Source organism: Sinohyriopsis cumingii, chromosome 16, assembly GCF_028554795.1.
Source record: "Sinohyriopsis cumingii isolate HCF-2022 chromosome 16, ASM2855479v2, whole genome shotgun sequence".
Taxonomy (NCBI): domain Eukaryota; kingdom Metazoa; phylum Mollusca; class Bivalvia; order Unionida; family Unionidae; genus Sinohyriopsis; species Sinohyriopsis cumingii.
Genome location: NC_142976.1, coordinates 2,384,635 through 2,408,791, shown reverse-complemented (window position 1 = coordinate 2,408,791; position 24,157 = coordinate 2,384,635). Strand labels below are relative to the sequence as shown.

At 35.6% G+C, this 24,157-nt stretch overlaps 1 protein-coding gene across 10 annotated transcripts in view; it reads left to right on the top strand.

Annotated features, from left to right (window-relative positions):
• The window catches only part of LOC149779818 (uncharacterized), a 154,279-nt gene that overhangs the window by 93,267 nt on the left and 36,855 nt on the right, over positions 1-24,157 (top strand). For 8 of the 10 annotated variants that reach the window (XR_016414931.1, XR_016414929.1, XR_016414930.1 and 5 more), the window contains one exon: positions 6,567-6,651. Coding sequence is in view for 2 of the 10 variants with exons in the window: in XM_089936486.1 (XP_089792612.1) it covers positions 11,312-13,918 (2,607 nt within the window). In the remaining 8 variants the exon portion in view is untranslated. Of the gene's footprint in view, positions 1-6,566; positions 6,652-11,298; positions 23,922-24,157 lie in introns of those variants that run through there. The other 2 variants (XM_089936486.1, XM_089936485.1) reach the window with 1 other exon arrangement.

The window sequence follows — 24,157 nt, the reverse complement described above, 5'->3', positions numbered from 1 at the left end:
TAACTGAAATGTATGTCAAAGGAACATAACATAAAAAATGCGTTCATTTGCTAGTGTCAGATTTGGAGTCTATCACGATCGAGACAACAAAGCAAGTATATCAATAACTCTTAAATATGTGGACGAATATTGATATTTATTGCCAAGTATGAGACAATCACGAAAAATTCACATCTTATTCTCCTGTCAGCAGAGTTCAAAACACTACACAGCGCTGTTCGTTAGGCAGTAAGACCCTGACGCCCACAACATAAATATCAGCGTCAGGTCTTACAGGTAGGACTATGATAGTACCTACAAGGTGGCAGGACTTGGCCATGTTTATATTTTCTACTTATTATACAGGTTTGAACTATGGACAAAGTACAGAAACGGACTTAAAAAGATGATGTCATCATCAGTCTGCAAGCTGACCTTTCATCCGTACACCCAAGGCTCCTCCTCCAGACCCAATTTTACTGGAGATTCCTATCGGACTTGACTAATTCTCTTGCGGAGGAACGAGTGAAACAGCTTAACAGCCATCACTTCCCTCTCAATCTACAGATATACAGACAGGTTACGTGGATCAAGCATCCCAGAATCTGTCCCAGCACTATTAGTCGAACGATACTCCTCCCACACACACGGCCTATTTCCCTTGCGACCGGCCTAGACCATGTTCAAGAAGTTAGGAGCGGCAACAACATCCTCTTTTTAGAGCTCAATCACGCAACAGCCCTTATCCCAGTACGTCGAAACAGACCTGCGTCGATATACCTAGGGACGCTCCAATACATAGTCCTCCTCAGGACTCTCGGCCAGCACGATGCCTCGTTGAGCTCCTCAGACTTCTATAGACATCGCTTCACCAGTCTCCCGACACCTTGCCACGGTAAGAGCCTCCCCTTCTCAGTGTAGGTCTGGAGGTCATGGTTTCTAATTTGGGACGTACTACGAGTTTTGTGGGCGTCAGATCTCATCATTCTTCAGACTCACCTCGTGCCCATAACCACTGTGATGCTTGTCCTCAAGAAATACCATCGATACTGGACTATACGATGTCACGTGAAGATTCAGCCTTCCAGGCCTCCATTGAGGAACTATTCCTTTTATCCCCAGAGGTTTGTCCACCTCCCCCTCCCCCACCAACACCAAATTGGACTTTAGTCACATCTTCTGTTGGTCTTATGACAAAGAAGGAGGAGGGTGTCTTCAAGTTACTCCCGCAGTCGGGGAGAATTACAGACATTCTGAACTGTCTTCAGCACCAATTGCAGGATGTCAGCAGTAACAGGCTTTTCTTTACACAAAAACGCCTACCATCTCACTGCCGTCGCCACTTCTACCGTTGTCACACGCCAGCCTTTCACTGGGAAATCTCACAAATAGACCGGGATATCGCCGCTTTGGGGATGTCCAAACCACACTCCATACGTATGGACCTAGTGGCCTTCGACGAAACTCAATAGTTAGCGCGCAATATCGTCGCCGTGGGCTCTCTACTGGACTTCCATGGTAATTTTCCAACAAGCGGAACATAGCCTCTCTCCTCCCACTTCGACTTATACAGGGCATGCATGGAAGTCGGTATCACACATGACCCGTGTTTTAAAATGGCAGCACAGCACACCATGGGCATGCCTTCACCGTCAATACTAATCTACAGTTGGCTGAGCTGGACTCTGTACTCGTAACCTCCACCTTTCTGAGTTAACCGACCAGCCCACCCCATTTGCATTCTCCGTTGATTATGTTGTACGTATATTGATCCAACCAAAGAATAATTTCGACTGCTATTCAACAAGGATGCACTTGTTCGTGTAACAGTATTTTGGCGAAGACAATAATGATCATTTACAGGACTCTTCACTGGTGTGATCCGTATGCTTTTATTAGTGCGTAATGTCAGGCCCTAAAACGCAAAATCGCTGGAAAATTAAATATTTACATCAAAAGATATTTGCTCTGATTGCATGACAATTGTACCAGTAAAACAAATTTTAGAAGTGAGTGTGTGTATTGCACGTGATGGAGGCCAGGCAATTATACTTAGCGATCACATTATTAATAGAAGAACTATGACAGACCCTCAATTTTTCAACGTGAGAAAATTATTGAAATCTAACACTAACTGCTAGATGAAATCACCAAGAGAACCGCGCTACACGTGAAATACTAACGCGTGTTCATCGCCATCAATGGTATTTGTAGAATCACCGCGGCAACAACCGTAGGCCTTGATGTTGATCGATTTGTTACCACTATCATTGGTACTATTAGAATTATTGTCGGGGCTATATCAATGGGTGCTGGTAAAATAAGTTTCATATAATTATATTTACGATTACATTCACGAATACCTATCTATTCAGAACATCCCTCATCGGCATATATTAGTGTCAGTACAATTAGTGAATAATACTTGTTGGCTATCGAAGATACAACAATTAGTATATGTGAGTTAAAACTGGTACTGGTGGAAATGGAAAACTACTGACGTCTCCGCGCACAAACACGGAACTGGGGCGATTTCGAACAAAAACAGTTAATTAAGTTACAGGCAATAACAATCGAGTAACTATTTGCCAGAGTATATATATATCAGTCTTTCAGCATTATTGCCAGTGCATTGTCCTGACTGGGGCTTCTATGTGGTAACTTCACTTGTGTGCACATTGGGGAAAGCTCACAAAGGGTTCGTGTGTATTTCTTTTTATCAAATACTCGATTGTGATTGAAAAGTAAATTTGTGGACATAGAAGGGTGTAGCCTAGCTCAGCAACCGTAATTAAAAACGCTTATTATGACGCTAGTAATTTGTATGCTATCGTGAATCACGTCAAATACGTGTCTAAAGTGTGGAATGAACCAGGAAGTAACAACCTGAGTACATTGGCATTGGCCGATACCTTTGAATTATTTACTATGCTATTGGTGTACATTTGATAATCTGATCTTTATATTGCTCTACTCGTGGTATTTGTAATCTACAGGACCGACCATTAAACTGTCAGGGGATTGGTTATTCTTTCAGCCGGTGTATTTTTTATTTCCTTTTTCATGACGATATTTCTTCCACAACTAATATTGTTTATATAGCAGGTTTTTCTTTACTATAAAACAGAGCAATGTATTTGAGAACCGGTAATTGTTTCTGTCACCCACCCACCTGTGAAAATTAAATAATCTATTCCTAATGCAGCTTAAACAATGCCCAAATTTTCAGGTGAACTATTTTCTGTCTTTAAGAAGAAGGAAACAAAATAAAGTTTATTGCCAAGGAAGTTCAATGGTCTGTGTCTAGCGAGGATGTATGGAAATGTCCAGATTGTTTGATGTGACCAGTCTATACTTTCACTGTCAATGCAGTTAATGTTTACAATTAACTTCCTAGAATTACAGACGTCGTCAAAATAGCCATAGGAAATTTAGGAACAAAGCATCGTCCTACATCCATATTATTGTCAGTGGAATGGTCCAGTGGAATGGAGTGGTCAAAGATCTAAAGAATGGAAAATTAATTCAAGGACTAAAACAAATCAATCTTCACAATTAAATGATTATATAATTTAAAAAATGATACAGACCGCTCCAGTGGCCTAGTGGTTACAGCTTCCGCCTCGTTTGTGGGATGACGTGGATTTCGCACCCAGGTCGAATCATACAAAATACTAATAAAAATGGCACTAATGGCTACCTCGCTAGGTGCCCAGCATTACGAGGTTAGTGTTAGGACTGTTCGGCCTGGTGTCGGGATACTTTAGCTGGGTGGGACATCCTGCATCGTGTTTGCAGCATGATACCCCAGGGCTAGACATCACTATAAACTTCCACACTGCAGACATCCTAGCGATATGACTGAAAAATTGTATTGTTACAGCAACGTTAAAAATCCAAATCACACATACACAGATTAAAAATCTATGCCGGAAAAATCAGGATTTTTATTTTGTTTAAAAAATATTTGTTTTATGTAAGGTGCTAAGAGTTTCGTAATTACATTGTATCAAAATTATCTGCACGCATTATGGGTTTGTTCTATATGTACTAATAATTAGAACCGTCATCCAAAGTAAACAAAAGCATTTACCAGAAGGTTACTGAGTATTATAGATAATAACATCTGCTTATTTTTGGACTGTCTCAGTGGGAATATTGAATCCACTGAAAACAGTTTTCGCTTTGAAATGCGTAGAATAACGGAGTCTTAATTTGTGCCCTCCATTATACTGCATGCTATATAAGGGAACCGAATTGTTTGACAATTCAGTGTAAGAAGGGCATGTTGTGGCTGATGGTAACACCAAGGCTGGATAAAGTTTCCCGATATATTTCTGAGGACTAAATAGGCGTTACTTATTCATCTTTACATTTAACTCGAAATTCAGTAAATTAAATAAATTATGAACAACTTGCTACCTTGCCATAAAAATGTTGAGATTTTGGTCACCTCTAATACCTTTTTCTATATATGTGAATAGTGTGCAAGATTTTCATATATATATATATATATATATATATATATATATATATATATATATATATATATATATATATATATACTGCTGGTAGCTATAGGAATCAACGCTTAACTAGGTACTGTATAGCATGGTAGTACATGTTTAATAAGAAAATATTTGCATCTGAAAAATATTATTTACTTCCTAAATAGTTTTGGTGACAAGCTGCAATGAATATGGCTTTTCTGTACTAAGGGAGGATGAGAGACAGAGGTTGAGCCAAAAATATGTCTGTCATTGTATATAGCTAGCTTTAATTCGACTTTTAAATTTGGTAATGTTTTCGTTTAGACTAGATGGACAAGTTTTGGAAATTACTGTTAAAAAATGCGCTCGTTGGAAATGGAAACGTATGGAAAATACAGTGGTCGAAATGAATACTTAATATAATATTATGCTGGGAGATATAAGGATTACAACTGTTGGTCATCGTAGAACAAGGTAGGATTATAACATGTCTAGACCAACTGTGGGTCATCGTAGAACAAGGTATAGGATTATAACGTATATACCAACTGTAGGTCATCGTAGAACAAGGTAGGATTATAACATGTCTATACCAACTGTGGGTCATCGTAGAACAAGGTAGGATTATAACATGTCAGTACCAACTGTGGGTCATCGTAGAACAAGGTAGGATTATAACATATCTAGACCAACTGTAGGTCATCGTAGAACAAAGTATAGGATTATAACATGTCTATACCAACTGTGGGTCATCGTAGAACAAGGTAGGATTATAACATGTATATACCAACTGTAGGTCATCGTAGAACAAGGTATATGATTATAATATGTCTATACCAACTGTGGGTCATTGTAGAACAAGGTATATGATTATAACATGTCTATACCAACTGTATGTCATCGTAGAACAAGGTAGGATTATAACATGTATATACCAACTGTAGGTCATCGTAGAACAAGGCATATGATTATAATATGTCTATACCAACTGTGGGTCATTGTAGAACAAGGTATATGATTATAACATGTCTATACCAACTGTAGGTCATCGTAGAACAAGGTAGGATTATAACATGTATATACCAACTGTGGGTCATTGTAGAACAAGGTATATGATTAGAACATGTCTAGACCAACTGTGGGTCATCGTAGAACAAGGTATAGATTATAATATGTATATACCAACTGTGGGTCATCGTAGAACAAGGTAGGATTATAACATGTCTAGACCAACTGTAGGTCATCGTAGAACAAAGTATAGGATTATAACATGTATATACCAACTGTGGGTCATCGTAGAACAAGGTATAGGATTATAACATGTATATACCAACTGTAGGTCATCGTAGAACAAGGTAGGATTATAACATGTCTATACCAACTGTGGGTCATCGTAGAACAAGGTAGGATTATAACATGTCAGTACCAACTGTGGGTCATCGTAGAACAAGGTATAGGATTATAACATGTCTATGCCAACTGTAGGTCATCGTAGAACAAGGTATATGATTATAACATGACTATACCAACTGTAGGTCATCGTAGAACAAGGTAGGATTATAACATGTATATACCAACTGTGGGTCATTGTAGAACAAGGTATATGATTATAACATGTCTATACCAACTGTAGGTCATCGTAGAACAAGGTAGGATTATAACATGTATATACCAACTGTGGGTCATTGTAGAACAAGGTATATGATTATAACATGTCTATACCAACTGTAGGTCATCGTAGAACAAGGTAGGATTATAACATGTATATACCAACTGTAGGTCATCGTAGAACAAGGTATATGATTATAATATGTCTATACCAACTGTGGGTCATTGTAGAACAAGGTATATGATTAGAACATGTCTAGACCAACTGTGGGTCATCGTAGAACAAGGTATAGATTATAACATGTATATACCAACTGTAGGTCATCGTAGAACAAAGTATCATTTATCTAGCAACTGTTTACTATGGTAGAGCAAAGTTTAATAAGATAACTGTATTGGAAAAAGATTATTTGCATAAAAATATAGATAGTATTATCAACGAGACATTTTGGGAAATGCTGCATTATATACCTGTCTTCATTTTCGTAGGAGTTTTCTGCACATCGGGAGATTGAGAGGAAAACAAAAACTCGGTAGCAAAGTTTAACAACCACCTAGAGAATTACAGAAGAAGGTATTTTCTTTAGCTGATTTATACGTTAGTTTGCTCGGACATGCCGCTGTAAAAACCGCTCTCTTTTTATGTTATGTTGGGATAATTTATATCTTTCTGTATTTTTCTTTTAACTGAAGAGATTCATTTTCTTATCTGGTTTTAGTCCCCTCTCCACTTCGAAATAATAGTTTGATATGTAACTTCCATGTAAAGCTTAGGTGACAAGACAATCTAAGTTAGGGTGCTACGTCTCTTACCGAAACAGGCTGAATCCTACCAATACACAAAATTCACTGCTGAATACAGAAATAAGCAAAAACAGAAAGTGAAATTCTGACAAGTAAACTTACAATCATTAATCTCTGTTGTTTAATGATGTTATGCTCTGAAGTCTGGCGGAATGTTTTGTGATGTTACTATATAGCACCTCATCACTGCTAATGTTAACTGTACCAATCCGCGCAAGAAATGTGTTCATGTTACTAAAAGCCTATTTTTTTTTGCAACGAAAACATTCATTAATGTGACAAAACTCACATTTTGAAGCATTATATCTGCAATCTGATGTTGCAAAATGTCGCTGCTCTAGAATTCTTGTAAAACTTTGGAACTTTTTTTCATCAGTGTAGTAATGCAGCCCTTAATCGCACTGACACAGAATGTAGAAACAAATCAATGCAACTCGAATGTTTTTGTCTTAAAATATATAATAAAAAGGAAATCTATGTTTTGGAGTGGATATAAGGAAACATTTCACTCTTGATGTGGAATAGTTGCATTGTCACTAGTGATAATACCATGTTTAAAATTCACTGGTGAAATATTTCCTTATATCTGTACCAAAAACATAACTATTCTTTATGTTAGCATTGTAAACACAGATACCGGCTGATCAGTATGTTGATCTAGAGTCGTATTAATTTCAGTTTATAACAATTTCCGTTAGGTAACACGTGGTCGTTGTAACAATGTTTTAATCAGAATTGTACAGGTTGGTGAATTCATTTCCCTATTTACTATATTACATGCGTCTTCAGTCATATTTTCAGCCAATATATTATCCACTTTTTCATTCAATTTTTGACCTGCTTTTTCATGGAATATTTTATTCGCTCTCTTGACTATATTCTCCGTTAGTCTATCTATTTATATTTAGAACATTATTTTCAATACTTCTTCATTTATGTCAGGAAATAGGGAAGTTGTTCAAATAGTTCAAATAGAATAGATAGCATAACAAGTTTTAAAATTGGGGTAGATAAATTAAATATAGGGAGTAAATTTTAGGTTATACTCGAGCCGAAATAAAGGGTAGTGTTCATGCGCCCTGTACGATATTTTTGCCTTGTCTGACCTCTTTGTCTATCTTTTTTCTATCAGTTGTCCACAATTATACCATGTCTTTTAAGTCGTTTATTATCCTTATTAAATTAGCAATAGTTTAATTAGCATACATAGTTCAGATGGTGATGATAGTACAGAGGAAGTTGTTTAAAACCGTTTCATCAGTTGCTTAGTATATTTAATAGCACAAGGTCGTTCACGAATCAGAGTGCTACAGATTGATGAATCGTTATTTCTTCCACGTTTGAATACCATAAATGAATTTTTACTAAAGTTAGCTTTCATTAAACAATTTTGTTTATTTCTTTCTTGATTCTGACGATTATAATAGTGTTTGCTAATATAACATACCACCTGCAAAATAATAACTGCATTAAATGTGGCATTGTACTTCAAAAAAATAGGCTTGCAGTTTGTTTATTATAATTTTCTATAAATTCATTTAAAAGGAGTTGGATTGAAAACAGTATTGCTTTCTTCTAATTTTCTAATAAAAATGAGCGAATCCTCCAGTTACGTTGACACATGACTTAATGCTGCTAATCCTCCAGTTACATTGACACATGACTTTATGCTAATCCTCTAGTTACATGGACACATGACTTAATGCTAATCCTACAGTTACATCGACACAAGACTTAATTTGCGAATGCACATTTTTCAACCCTTTCACAGTTTTAGAACTTATATTCTATTTTGTAAATGTGTTTAGTTAGAATGGGTGTTAAATTCTTAGAAAATCAACAAATGCAGTACTAATTTAAGTTTTATTTTTTCAAATATTAGTAAAAACATTATTACTCAAATATTGTTGTGACACCACATATAATGTAATAGCCTGATCAATATTGCTGTGTCTGTTTTCCTTTGGCATTTAGCATTGTTGTACCGCTTTTATTGTCTGAATCATGAACGTTCTTCTCTCATTAAATGAAGGATATGTTGTTCATTAAAACAGAGAATTATCTGTTTTTGGGAATTATCTGTTTTAATGATAATATTCAATAAGATTTGTAAAGAGGATATTAATATATCGATATAATTTTTAAACATTTGAACTATGACGCCATCAGTATCAGGAACGTTTCGATTTTCTTCTTTGCAAAACACATGCATAATTTCATTTCTTCTCTGTTTTCCCATCTAACAGATAAACTATGTTTGAAAATTTAAGGTCTTTTGATATGGAGGCTATATGTTCCTAAAACTGTTTATCACTGTCAGAGTGAGTAGACCTTAATAATTCCTGAAAATAATTAAATCATTCTTTATTAGATGTGTTATACGAAGCTTGGGTATTTGGTTTTTAATATTTTCTTACCTTGTTCCACATGCCACTAACATCCCTTTCCACCTTCCTCCTGCATTTAAATAGAGGCTGTATAAACAAAACAATAGTTGCAGACTTATTTAAATCGCCTTCTAATTGCATGCAGGAAACACAACGTTTGTCTAAATGTCAACGTGTTTCAACATGGCTAGGAGGCCATCAACGCCATCAATGTTTCCGTAATATTCAAAATTAAAATCTACATTTATTGTGTTTGTACCATATGTACACACGAAAGTCACCAAACAACAACACGCGTCCATACCATACTTAACGTTTAACATGGCAAACAATTTTGGGCTAATTATTTTGCTTTCTTCAAACTGTTTTTGGATTCCAAGAGATTATTTTTCCCTGGAAATATTTGTGCTCTAAATTAATTCTTGGACAAATACATTAATCGAAATTTACACAGAATTCAAACACTGGAATATTATTTTCTGTGATTCAACAAAGAACTGTTGGCACGTCAGTACTACGCTGACCACAGTATACATCATCGCCTTCCATTTTGGATTTTATTGGGATTCGAACTAGGACTTCTATTTTTTAATTCTTGGCTTAGTTTTGGATTTCATTCATAGAACCGTAAGTTCTTTTTTCCATTTTTACCTTGTTTTTCTAGGGAAATAAATTATTTGCTGAATTTAAAAACATGTTGTCTTTACATTTTCTTGTTACGTTTTGTGAGAGCCTAAATACGTAACAACCACATGACCTATGACCTTTTACGTCACACGATCCTTTGAATGAAGCCGTTGTGCTCTTTGAATCTGATCACTTATACAAGATATCGTCCATACCTTGACTGTCTGTTGTAACTTTTCTCACTTATTTTTTGTAGTCATGTCCCTCTCTTTCTCTTCATCTTTCACTCCCAAAGATGTTATCTTCTAAATGACTGATTTTATTCTTCACCACTTAGTTTTATTTTTGAGATGTTCAAGGGTTGTGTTAAAGCTTCTTGTTCTTTATTCTAACGTGTTGCTTCTGTCAGATTTCAGGATAGTAGTTCTCTTAGCCAATCATCAAGACGACTTCTCTAGCATGTCATGCGTATTTTTACTTTTCTCCTCCAGTTCGTTTTCACCTGTGGACAATATCTTGTGTGCTTTTAGGAGGGCTATGTCTCCTCTTAGCGCCTCCTGTTATCAACAGGATGGCAATTAATATTAACAACTTTCATGGCTGTACAGTAATTCTGCAGCACTAATATTTGAATCGCACCACTGGCATAATTAAAAGACCAAATGTACATCTCAACCGCCTAAAATCATCGTAAATATTGGTACTTATAGTGTCTAGATGTCCTCAATTACACCCCTCTCTCTCTCTCTCTTTCTATATATATATATATATATATATATATATATATATATATATATATATATATATATATATATATATATATATATATATATATATATATATATATAATGCAATTTGATATAGCAATACTGCTGGGATATCAAACTGTGATCAGCCCATAGAGCATTAATACGAATATATGAATTTTGTTTCAACACTAGGCTATGTTTCAACAGTAGACCATCACTTCTGTGCTCTCTAAAGCAGTTATGAATATTCAGTGATTAATCGTTAGCGAGTTAAGAATATAACGAGAAAAATATTAAGAATCCTGTTTTCTAAATCAATTAATCGTGTTACACGATTTCATCGAAATCCCCAATTTCCCCACAGTCTCTCTTTCTCCCCACTCCCACATATATATATATATATATATATATATATATATATATATATATATATATATATATATATATATATATATATATATATATATATATATATATATATATATATGGGAGTCAATCTGCCGCTTATTGACTTAAAAATATATCCATAACTTAGTTTTGCAGACTTTTTAATAATTCGACTGTGTATTCTGGTTATTAAGGTTTTCAACCTTAAGGTTCTTATCCAAGGATACTACAACATTTTGGTGTTCTAAATGTCGAATTTGTTTTCAGTTTAATCCCCAAGATGACACAAGAAAGTGAAAAGACCTTTAAGGAAAGCATGAAACTGTATCCGTCTCACTTTGACCTGGATATAAAGTTCGGATTGACACAAGATTTCATTAAGAATATCATAAAAACATTGAACGACATTATGACAACCACTGGATATGTGCTGGATGCTGAGCAGACCAGGGCATATAATTTTCTATCATACGTAAACTGGTGCCTTCACGAATTCCCGAAAGCAAGTGAGTATTTGGAAAAAGCATTGTCAAAGAGAGAGGACGATGTCATGGCGCTCTCCAATCAAGCGTGGATGCTTTGGAAAGGCGACAAGTTCTCTGACGCATTACGCGTAGTAGAGAAACTTAAAAGATTGAAAGATAGGAAAGATCTGATAACCATAGCAGTATCCGAGCAAGCATTTGCATACTCGATGTTAGGACCGAGATTTTGTACGAAAGCAATCAACACTTATAAGGAAGTTATTAAAGCAGACTGTGGACTTGAGATTGATAAGACACGCATATATTTATGGAAATTCAGTCTAGGTCTTATGTTAAAGCGCCAGCTTAATATAACAAATACGTTTTCCTTTGACCATCTGTCAAAGTCTGTTGATATCATCAATGAGGCTGTTGATGTTCTGTATGATGTTGCGATTAATGCTAATACGGATAGATGTCAGGCACAAGGCTGGGTTGTTTTAGGAGAGGTCGCTTACTCCGTTTGTAGTCTCGAGACGCTCTCTCCTGAAGACAGAAGCAGGTTACCAAAGATAATTACAGAGATGAAACCCGACGAATTTTTTGACAAAGCTATTGGTATATGTAATGACGATTTATATGTTCTTCAACGGTGTGGCAAACAGGCAAGGTATTCCAAAGACTACAGTAAATCGGTTCAGCTTCTAAGGAGAAGTATTGAAATAAGGGGTACATCGCTCAGTTATCATCATCTAGCATTAACTTTGAAGTCTATTCTCAATACAGATATTGCAAAATCATCACGTGGATGTTGGCAAGTTGGTAGAAAATCCGACAGCCAACGATATCATCGGCCTCCCAGTAACGATTATCATACACAAAATCTGCATAAAAGAGAGACCAGAAATACCCATAGAGGCGTAGATAGAGGAGGAGGGAACATAATGGGGATAACGGGCACAAGTCGACGTGGTGAACCACTATTACCCGGTCAGTGTAAGTCTTTTCCAGTGACTACATCGGCAAATCAAGAAACCTTATCTCAGAAAACGAATTATCCGGATGGACAAGATAAGAAGAAAGATCTAGTTTTACCCATTTCAATCGAACCTAGGCAATATAAAGTCCTTAGGTATATGAAATCATCGAAAAGGGTTCTGGCGTATCACGAGGAAGACAAACGTGTAAAAGAAATCCTCTATCATTTGGATAAAGCAATAGAATGTTCTCCAATCAATTATAGCGCCAAGTATGACAAAGGTCTTGTGTTACGGTCATTACATAGACTAGAAATGGCAGCTAACTTGTTTGGTGAAATTGAGAAAGAAAAGGAATGTTCAAAATTATTGGCCGTCAGCTGCATTGAACAGCAGGCCTTATGTCAGTTAGAGCTAGCCGAGATGGAAAGTAAACCGGACAGACGCGAGACCTTGTGGAATGATGCCAAAGAATTGTTATTCAGGGCAATTGAAAAGGCTGCAGACATCGCTTCTCATGTACCTCATTTCCATCCAAGGGGAACTGCTTTTCCATCTGTACGAGAGATGCTTGTTAGAGACGTTAAGCGACAAGGATCTCACAAAAAAACTACATTAAAGGACTTCGCCAAACTGTATGAGTTAGTTGGTGAGTATGGCCAGGCCTTTTCATTTTACAAAGAAATCTACAATATGAGTGAACATGAAGCTAAGGATCCGGATATTATTTTGAAAATGGCTCATAGCTATGTTAAGCGGAAAGATTTTCGAGACAGTCTTCTCTTCCTGGACCTGATCGAAACATCATGCACTAGACTTGTCGATACGAATAGAAAGCTCTACTTTGAAGCGTATCTAGAGGGTGCCCTAAGTGCATTGAAGCAAAGCGATGCCAACGCGGCCAGAGCACGATTCAAAAGAACTGTCAGGTTTTGCAGCAAGAGAAACATGTTGTTTGAAGATGCTGATGCTGAGGACTGTACTTATGATATACACATAGTGACATCGCAAGTTTCAGAAGAAAAAGGCCTTAGATTGTATAAACTTCTTAAGGAGACATGTGGCCTGAAGGTATCCATCAACAGTAATCAAACCGCTGAGGAGCTTAAATATGATGGCGTATATGAGGGAGTTGGTAATATTATGCAACAAAGCTTCCTTATTGTCATCTTTCTTGACAAAACCAGCCCGATGAAGGGAGACTTTCGCTACTTTATCAACATGGCTGTCGATTTGAATAAAGACGACTTATATGGAACTGGAATAATTTCCATATGCCTTGGAGAATTAAATATTCCCCGTGAAATACGGTCGTTTCCAGTTTTTCAACAAACGCCAGATTTGGACTTCTCAGCGGAACATCATCAATGGCTGAAGGACTTCTTCTGGAAGGCAGCAGAGCAATCTTTTCTGTTGGATATACCAAATGAGGCCGAGTCGGACTGATGTAAATGTTTTTAAATTGAAAAGAGACCATCTTCAGATTTGTGTTAGAAGGACAGATCTGTCTCTGATGCTTTTCCATTTTCATCCATGTGTCTTATAACGAAACTTTTAAAAGTAGGCCAACGTAATTCCAGCTCTGTATCAGCTGTATTTGACAAAAACTAAGGGAAATTAGTGGAACAAATACACAACTAAAAATGGAGCATATCGTTTGGGATACTTTATATATGCATGCGAAATACATACATTTATTCGATCCCCGGCCGAGTCATACCAGAGACTTAAAAAATGGTACTAACAGCTGCCTCGCTTGGCGTTCAGCATTAAGAGGTTAGTGTTAGGACTGGTCGGCGTGGTGTCAGGATAATGTGACTGGGTGGGACATCATGCTACATGTCTGCGGCATGATGCCCCAGTGCTAGACATCACTATAAACTGCCACACTGCAGACATCGTAGCGATATGACTGAAAAATTGTTAAAGCTACGTTAAAAATCAAAATCACATCAGACATCACATACATTTATATGGAAGACTAACGAATAAATACGAGGGATCCCAATGAACATATTTGTAAAGATGTACATTGGCAAGCCAAGTATTACGAGAAGGTGACAGCTCGTGACAAGCATTGTACCCCCATCTCACCCCCATCCCCACCCAGAAAAAGAAGATTGTATATTATAAAAACAATGATGGCGTGAAAAAAGAAAAGTACGGTTTATATTTTTAAATATATCATCTGTAGATAAACAATGATGATGTCAAAATATCAAAACATCAAAATGATGTTTAGTAAGTAAAACTCATTATAACGAACTCTTATGGACCACTACAACTGCATCATCGTATATATAATTCATGATATCCCTGTCATAATTTTCCATGATGCATCTGATCGAGTATTTGATTTAACATGGTAAAGACACATATTACTTGTATCCGTGTGTTCCTGTAAATTCTAAACCTAACAGACCAAGTGTATATGCAACGGTTGCGTCAGTTGTTTGGTACTGAGCTTGTCTTTTGGCTTTGACCTTGTAAGCATTTTATGGCACTGACCATGTAAACTGGATTGTATCATAATACTACTCTATGATTTCATTCAGCATTGTGAAACCAAAGGTAAAAGAAAGCAATGCAAACATTAATTTTATAAGGGATTTAATCGTTAAAGACGTGGCAAATCAAGCCTGAAAGATTATCTACAAATTTATACGGGATTTAGTAGTTAAAGGCGTGGCCAATCATGACTACAATTAACTACAATTTTACATGGGATTTAATCGTTAAAGACGTGACAAATCAAGCCTGTAAGTTTAAATTCAAGTTTATATGGGATTTAGTAATTACAGGCGTGGCAAATCAAACCTGTAAGATTAGCTACAAGTTTATATGGGATTTAGTAGTTACATGCGTGCTTAATAAAGCCTGTAAGATTAACTACAAGTTTATATGGGATTTATTAGTTACAGGCGTGCCGAATCAAGCCTGTAAGATTAACTACAAGTTTATATGGGATTTAGTAATTACAGGCGTGGCAAATGAAGCCTGTAAGATTAACTACAAGTTTATATTGGGTTTAGTAGTTACAGGCGTGCCGAATCAAGCATGTAAGATTAACTACAAGTTTATATGGGATTTAGTAATTACAGATCAAGCCTGTAAGATTAGCTACAAGTTTATATGGGATTTAGTAGTTACATGCGTGCCTAATAAAGTCTGTAAGATTAACTACAAGTTTATATGGGATTTATTAGTTACAGGCGTGCCGAATCAAGCCAGTAAGATTAACTACAAGTTTATATGGGATTTAGTAATTACAGGCGTTGCAAATCAAGCCTGTAAGATTAACTACAAGTTTATATTGGGTTTAGTAGTTACAGGCGTGCCGAATCAAGCATGTAAGATTAACTACAAGTTTTTATGGGGTTTAGTAATTACACATCAAGCCTGTAAGATTAGTTACAAGTTTATATAGGATTTAGTAGTTGCAGGTGTGCCTAATAAAGCCTGTAAGATTAACTACAAGTTTATATGGGATTTAGTAGTTACAGGCGTGACGAATCAAGCCAGTAAGATTAACTACAAGTTTATATGGGATATAGTAATTACAGGCGTGGCAAATCAAGCCTGTAAGATTAACTACAAGTTCATATTGGGTCTAGTAGTTACAGTCGTGCCGAATCAAGCCTGTAAGATTAACTACAAGTTTTTATGGGATTTAGTAATTACACATCAAGCCTGTAAGATTAGCTACAAGTTTATGTAGGATTTAGTAGTTACAGGTGTGCCTAATAAAGCCTGTAAGATTAACTACAAGTTTATATTGGGTTCAGTAGTTACAGGCGTGCCAAATCAAGCCTGTAAGATTAACTACAAGTTTATATGGGATTTAATAATTACAGATCAATCCTGTAAGATTAGCTACAAGTCTATATGGGATTTAGTAGTTACAGGCATGCCTAATCAAGCCTGTAAGATTACCTACAAGTTTATATGGGATTTAGTAATTACAGATCAAACCTGTAAGATTAGCTACAAGTCTATATGACATTTAGTAGTTACAGGCGTGCCTAATCAAGCCTTTAAGATTAACTACAAATTTATATCTGATTTAGTAATTACAGGCGTGGCAAATCAAGCCTGTAAAATTAACTACAAGTTTATATCGGATTTAGTAGTTACAGGCGTGCCTAGTCAAGCCTGTAAGATTAATTACAAGTTTATATGGGATTTAGTAGTTACAGGCGTGCCTAATCAAGCCTGTAAGATTACCTACAAGTTTATATTGAGTTTAGTAGTTACAGGCGTGCCAACTCAAGCATGTAAGATTAACTACAAGTTTATATGGGATTTAATAATTGCAGATCAAGCCTGTAGGATTAGCTACCAGTCTATATGGGATTTAGTAGTTACAGGCGTCCCTAATCAAGCCTGTAAGATTAACTACAAGTTTATATGGGATTTAGTAATTACAGGCGTGGCAAATCAAGCCTGTAAGATTAACTACAAGTTTATCTAGTGTTTAGTAGTTACAGGCGTGCCGAATCAAGCCTGTAAGATTAACTACAAGTTTATATGGGATTTAGTAATTACAGATCAAGCCTGTAAGATTAGCTACAAGTTTTTATGGGATTTAGTAGTTACAGGCGTACCTAATAAAACCTCTTAGATTAACTACAAGTTTATATGGGATTTAGTAGTTACAGGCGTGCCGAATCAAGCCGGTAACATTAACTACAAGTTTATATGGGATTTAGTAATTACAGGCGTGGCAAATCAAGCCTGTAAGATTAACTACAAGTTTATATGGGATTTAGTAATTACAGGCGTGGCAAATCAAGCCTGTAAGATTAACTACAAGTTTATATGGGATTTAATAATTACAGATCAAGCCTGTAAGATTAGCTACAAGTTTTTATGGGATTTAGTAGTTACAGGCGTACCTAATAAAACCTCTTAGATTAACTACAAGTTTATATGGGATTTAGTAGTTACAGGCGTGCCGAATCAAGCCGGTAACATTAACTACAAGTTTATATGGGATTTAGTAATTACAGGCGTGGCAAATCAAGCCTGTAAGATTAACTACAAGTTTATATGGGATTTAGTAATTACAGGCGTGGCAAATCAAGCCTGTAAGATTAACTACAAGTTTATATGGGATTTAGTAATTACAGATCAAGCCTGTAAGATTAGCTACAAGTTTTTATGGGATTTAGTAGTTACAGGCGTACCTAATAAAACCTCTTAGATTAACTACAAGTTCTTATGGGGTTTAGTAATTACACATCAAGCCTGTAAGATCAGTTACAAGTTTATATAGGATTTAGTAGTTACAGGTGTGCCTAATAAAGTCTGTAAGACTAACTACAAGTTTATATGGGATTTAGTAGTTACAGGCGTGCCGAATCAAGCCGGTAACATTAACTACAAGTTTATATGGGATTTAGTAATTACAGGCGTGGCAAATCAAGCCTGTAAGATTAACTACAAGTTTATATGGGATTTAGTAATTACAGGCGTGGCAAATCAAGCCTGTAAGATTAACTACAAGTTCATATTGGGTTTAGTAATTACAGGCGTGCCGAATCAAGCCGGTAATATTAACTTCAAGTTTATATTGGGTTTAGTAATTACAGATCAAGCCTGTAAGATTAGCGACAAGTCTAAATGGGATTTGGTAGTTACAGACGTGCCTAATAAAGCCTGTAAGATTGACTACAAGTTTATATTTGATTTAATAGTTACAGGCGTGGCAAATCAAGACTGTAAGATTAATTACAAGTTTATATGGGATTTAGTAGTTACAGGCGTGCCTAATCAAACCTGTATGATTAACTACAAGTTGATATGGGATTTAGTAGTTACAGGAGTGCTGAATCAAGCCTGTGAGATTAATTACAAGTTTATATGGGAGTCAATTATTAAAGACGTTGAAAATTAAGCCCGTAAGATTAAACGGGTATGGAAAAAAAGATTATATCCTTTGGAACTTTTCAAATGGTCAGACACTGATATATTGTGAACGCGTTTTAAGGCTTTTACGGCTTTTTATGCAGTGATGTAGCAAATTCCATGAGAGGATGTCAATGAAAAGATCAAAGACTTAGAAGATTACAATATGCTCTTAGAAGAATAAATTCCACAATAGAACACTATTGCTTTGAATTTGGATGACGGTTTGTATGTGTGTGTCATGGAGTATGCTTGTTGGAATTTGTAACCTGCTAACTCACTTGGGCAAATTTAGCAGAATTACATGAAAATACGTAATGGCCATGACGACAACATTCTTGTTTTTTCACCAGATGAAAAAACTTTGTTAAAATTGATGCTTTTGGTGATGATTATCAAATCTTCCTCTGCGTATAGAAAAGATTCAAGGCCCGTTTTCATTATAATACATTTATCAAGAACTTTGAGTTGCTGCTGGTTTGCGCCGACAGTATGTTGTCAACATGAAGATATATCCGAGACAAGTCTTTCATTTGTGCTAGGAGACAATGCTACCATGCAAAGATGGTATGTAATGTTTGCACTGTTCACCATTACTGCAATTCTTACAAGACAAACGCAAACTGATCGTACCTTGAGCAAAGAAGGCAAACAAAATGAACATCGTGTTTTTAAATATGCTGTACATGCATTGACTCTTGTAGAAAAATGAAACCTTATTTCTGTTTTATATAAATTGTCTTGTATGACATGGTTATTGATAGAATACCATCAATGAATGCATCCTTGGTTGTTAGGGATAGCTTTGGCATCCCTTAGTATACCGTTAGTTATATGTAGCGCATTAGGCATGGTAGAATTTTGTCCTTAGTTTGATCGAACACACGCAACTCTGAACGACATTGCATAACAAATGTTCGTGAAAGAAAGCATTCCCAAACTACTACTTTAAATAGCAAGTTTTTTTTTAAAACCAATTTAACTGGCCTCAATAATCATCGTGACAAACGTGTGGATGAACGACGTTATTTAGTGTTTCACGTAAGCCCGATTGATTGGCAAATCCAGTGTGGTTAATTGGATCAACAATGCTCTTCGATGTGCTAAACAATTTCAGTCGGTGAGGAGCGATCGTTAAATTAACAAATATTTATTTTTCTTGTAGGATGTTTTCTTACATGGCCATATGTCGAGTTCTAAAATGTTTTCTGTCGCCTCCACGAACTAAACTAATGTTTTCATTCACGTTTGTGCCTCTCTCATACAAAGAAAATTTTTAACTCTTTCGAGGCACCGTTTAAGACAAAATATATATTTTCATTATTAATGTGTAAACGTATTTAATATTGCATAACATCCTTTGATAATCTTTGATCAGAGTTTGCAGTTGTCTTCAAAAATAATTATATAAAAATTATTTATTTAAATAAGTCTTTGGAATTACTAAGTGTTCATTGATTGGATTAAAGACTACATTGGGATTATCGTGAATACATTCAATGACATTATGGGTTGCATCATTATGGTACATCAGAGCATTCCAAATTATTAGTAAATCAATATATTCAAGAGTATTAGTACATTAATATATTCAAGACTATTGGAATTCACCCTGGAGATTCTATACTTTTGGATCTGTGGTAGACCGTTTATAATTAATGGGATTCAAGTCACAATCACTTTATGGTAGAACATTTATAACTATTGGGATTCAATTCACAATACTGTTAGTGTCTCATAAATTTCACTTTGTAACTTAGAAAAATAAATTATTTAGTGATTGTACTAAACTTATTCGTTTCGCTTCTCATTTACATAGTTTAATACAGAGTCGAAACACTTTATTATGTGTTATGTATATTTGATTTAATTTAATTGTTTGTTCGTTTTAAAAAAATTTATTTTTAATTTCATTACAATTCATTTTGTTTGCTAGGAATTTGATATTTTCCTGAAATTTCAATTTAACTTGAATCTTTTCATAAATACCTAATAATAGAAACACTGCTTCTATTTCTGACTTATTTCCTGGTCTTGATTGGGGGTCAAGTAAACAACTTTTTATTTTTATTTTATTCTTGGAGTCAAATAATTGGTTTTTATCAGGGTCATTTTGGGAATACGTTACTTTAAGAAGTAAACATCATCACGTGACCATCTATTCTGCAATTCAGGCATTTCCGAAATTGCGCTGAAGTTAGATTTAATAGAGATGTTTTGTGTAATAATTTCAGTCTGGACTTAAAACACTTGATGTCAAGGTGTTCTTTTGTTGTGTCAGTTTTTAGTTATTTGAATGTTTATTCGAATTATTTGGATTCAAAAAGATTAATTCTTTTTTTTCCTGGAAGTATACGTGTGCTCATACGAAATTCTTGAACAAAGACATTTCTTAAAACTTTTATTTAGTTTGCTGGTACAGGAGTTTTATTTTTCGTGTTCCTACAAGGAACTGTAGACGACAGCACTGTACCGGATACAGCATACGTCATAGCCTTCCATCTTGGATTCTTCGTCGGGACTAGAACTTGAATTCATTAGAACATCTCATTATTAGGACTTCTAAAATTGTGTTCGATGCATTATTATTTGATTATTTTTGGATTTGATTCTTAAATCCGTAAGTTGTTATTTGTGTTCATTTTTTACAGTATTTTTCCTGGGAAATATATTATTTGTTAAATTTTTCAAAGCTTGTTATTTTCACTCTTTCTTGTGTTACTGGTTATTAGAGCCTAAACACGTAACATAAAGATATGCCTCTCATGCATACAAGTATGTATGTATGTATGTATGTATGTATGTATGTATGTATGTATGTATGTATGTGTGTGTGTGTGTGTGTATGTGTGTGTGTGTGTGTGTGTGTGTGTGTGAGCGTTCGTAACCTTCCATTCGTCCCTTTTACCATATTCAACAAATCATAGAAACGTTCCTCAAAAGATTACCAAATTTTGTCAAGCTCATCCCGGCTTGATCGACAAATGTATTAGGCTGCTCGCCACTTTACTTCGTCTGCGGGCTCATCAAATAATCGGTTTGATTTGGTGGTGCAGCTCGCTAACCACTGTACCACAGCGGCTCCTGTCTCCATTAGTCACATCTTACGACATGCATTCCCGAACGTGCACGGGCAGCTTTTCATATATCGTGTAGAGGGGTTCTTAGCTTATGTCTTATACGATGTGCAGACCACATTATTAATGCAGTCATTACAGTAATAAACAATATGTTATGAAACATGTTTTATGGTATCCTCCATGGATCATGCTCATAAAATCGGCTGAGGTAGGGGTTAGGTGTGAAGTGGGCTGCAAGAACAAATAGTTTAAAGGAACACTGTTACAAATTCGGCAATATATTCACCCTAATATGTAGAACATTGACATCAGAATACCTTAGATAGTGGTGGTAGTAGTAGCAGATGTTGAGTTTTTGATGCTTATTCTCTATTTTATCTCACCAGGCCGTTAGATCAAGTGAACGTATGGGTTTACCCTGCCTCTGTCTGTAGAAGTTACTATTGTAAGCGTCTTCTAAAAAGTCTTGCTACAAATTTTGATCCAAGTCACCCAAGTCACTGGATATCAACAGTGAATACATGGCGTTCAGACTGTTCTTGAAAATAAAGATGCCAATCAGCAATGAAATATGGCCGATGATACCTAAACTAGATCAGACGCTTGAAACACTTCTTTTCAACAGGGCTGTTTACGTTTCATACAAATGAATTTCATCTGCCACAAAAATTGCTCATGTTAATAAAATAAAAACAATATTTTAAGTGAATTTTGTTCGCCAAAGTAGCTGAGGCAAATGTGCTCATATTTGACAAAAAACATCATGGCATTAAGTCACTCACGCTTTTTTCTTTGTCCAACAAATTCTTGACTCTCTTATTGTTAACATATTTGCCGAAATCAAATTGTATATTTTAGGCGTACTTTGTTAGAATACGTCCTTCAAACTGGTGCATATGTCATCTTTCCATTTGGATTTTAGTCATAGAGCTAATTAATATCTTGAAAAGATATTTAACACCGTAAATATGGAATAGCATCCATCATAGTATGTTCGATATACTTGCATGTCAATAATGTCTTCCTGCCACTCGTTATTAACGTGAGTTTTTCTACAAATGACGCCAATCTAATGCTAAAGTTAGAAAAGCCTTAAAACGAGATTTATAACTGATTTGACAGAAACACCCTAACATAAAGATGTTCCAAATGATTGAAATCCACCATCAAATATGGTCTTTTTCTCCCTAAAAATAGGAGGGGAAAAATCTTTAAGCGACTTTTCCAAACCGTTCGGAGTTGGTAAGAGACAATCACGGATCTAGAAGTATCGTTTTAAATTGGCGTGGGCGTGAGATATGTAGGACGGGGCCCCTATTTGAGGTCCAACACGTCTGGATACTCTTGAATTTTATGAGTTTCCATGGCATAATTTTAAGCATATAACCATAAAGAAACTTACTCAAGGATATTTCCCCCTTCCCGATACTCCCTTTAAAAATCAATTTGCTAAAACATATTATATAAAGCACTTCTTCTCGATGTGTAATATTTGCGCATCAGCGACAGCATGACTTTTAAAGCGATTCGACCTGTAAAATTTGCGCTTCAGCGACAGCATGACTTTTAAAGCGAGCGAAATACACAAGACAGAGCCGATAAACTGAGACCAGGAAACCGTGGTATTCACACGATATCATACAGTAGAGTAGAGTTTATCCTGAAGACGTAATTGTACCTATTATAGACATCATTTTTGAGTATGCTACTTGATTATAATCCTACATTTAACGTATGAAGTCTCTTAAATGTAGCCCATTGTTTTCTAAACATTGTAGCAAAGCTTGAAACAAAGAAACCTTGGCGAGTGCTGTGTCCAATATTACCGTTGAATTACTGACGAGTATTCATTGTAGATTGAACTAATAAAAGACAGTTTTAAATATGAATACATTAGTCATCCACGGAGAATATATTTGCAACTATGACAGTATGACGGCGTCTTTTAAAATATATCAAATCCCTATATACCTATACCAATCCTTTAAGCGCAGGTGAAAGTAATACGTCTACAAAACGCATGAGCTTTTTCGTTGTAAATTATGTAATGATTTACTAAAATTAATGTATTTGTTCAAGTCTTATGCATACCAGTGACATTAATTTTTTTTAAAAAATGTTTACTAAGGTCTTACAATTTAAATACCTTAGTCACAAAAGTATTAGGACACATAAAGTGATATTTATTTTAACGATTAATTTGAACATATTTATTCATATGAAATGCATTTAACTCACCCGACTAATCAACGAGTTCTGGATATTATTGAAAGTTTTCAGTCTTAGAATGATTTGCACCTGACATAAATTAGTAAAATGCAATTACTTTTCGATGTGTATGAAGTGAAAACTCCCATAAAACGATTGTTTAAATTTGTACAAATGTTGGTGAGTTTACATACATCATTTAATTACTCATTACAGCTTTTTGGAATCCTGAATAAACTGCTTAGATATGCGTACATTATTTGTTCCCTGTTGTTGGAATCCTATAGGGCAATAATGGAAGACAACAGAAGGCACACGTCAGGAAAAGAATAACAGTTCACGCATAAAATTGCACCTTTATGAGTCTGACTATCATGATCATGATCATGATCATGATCATCATCATCAATAACAACAACAACAACATTCCGTTTCGTTCTCTTTGTTACATAAGGTATTCACTGCAGCTCACCTTCTGTCACGGGCTTTG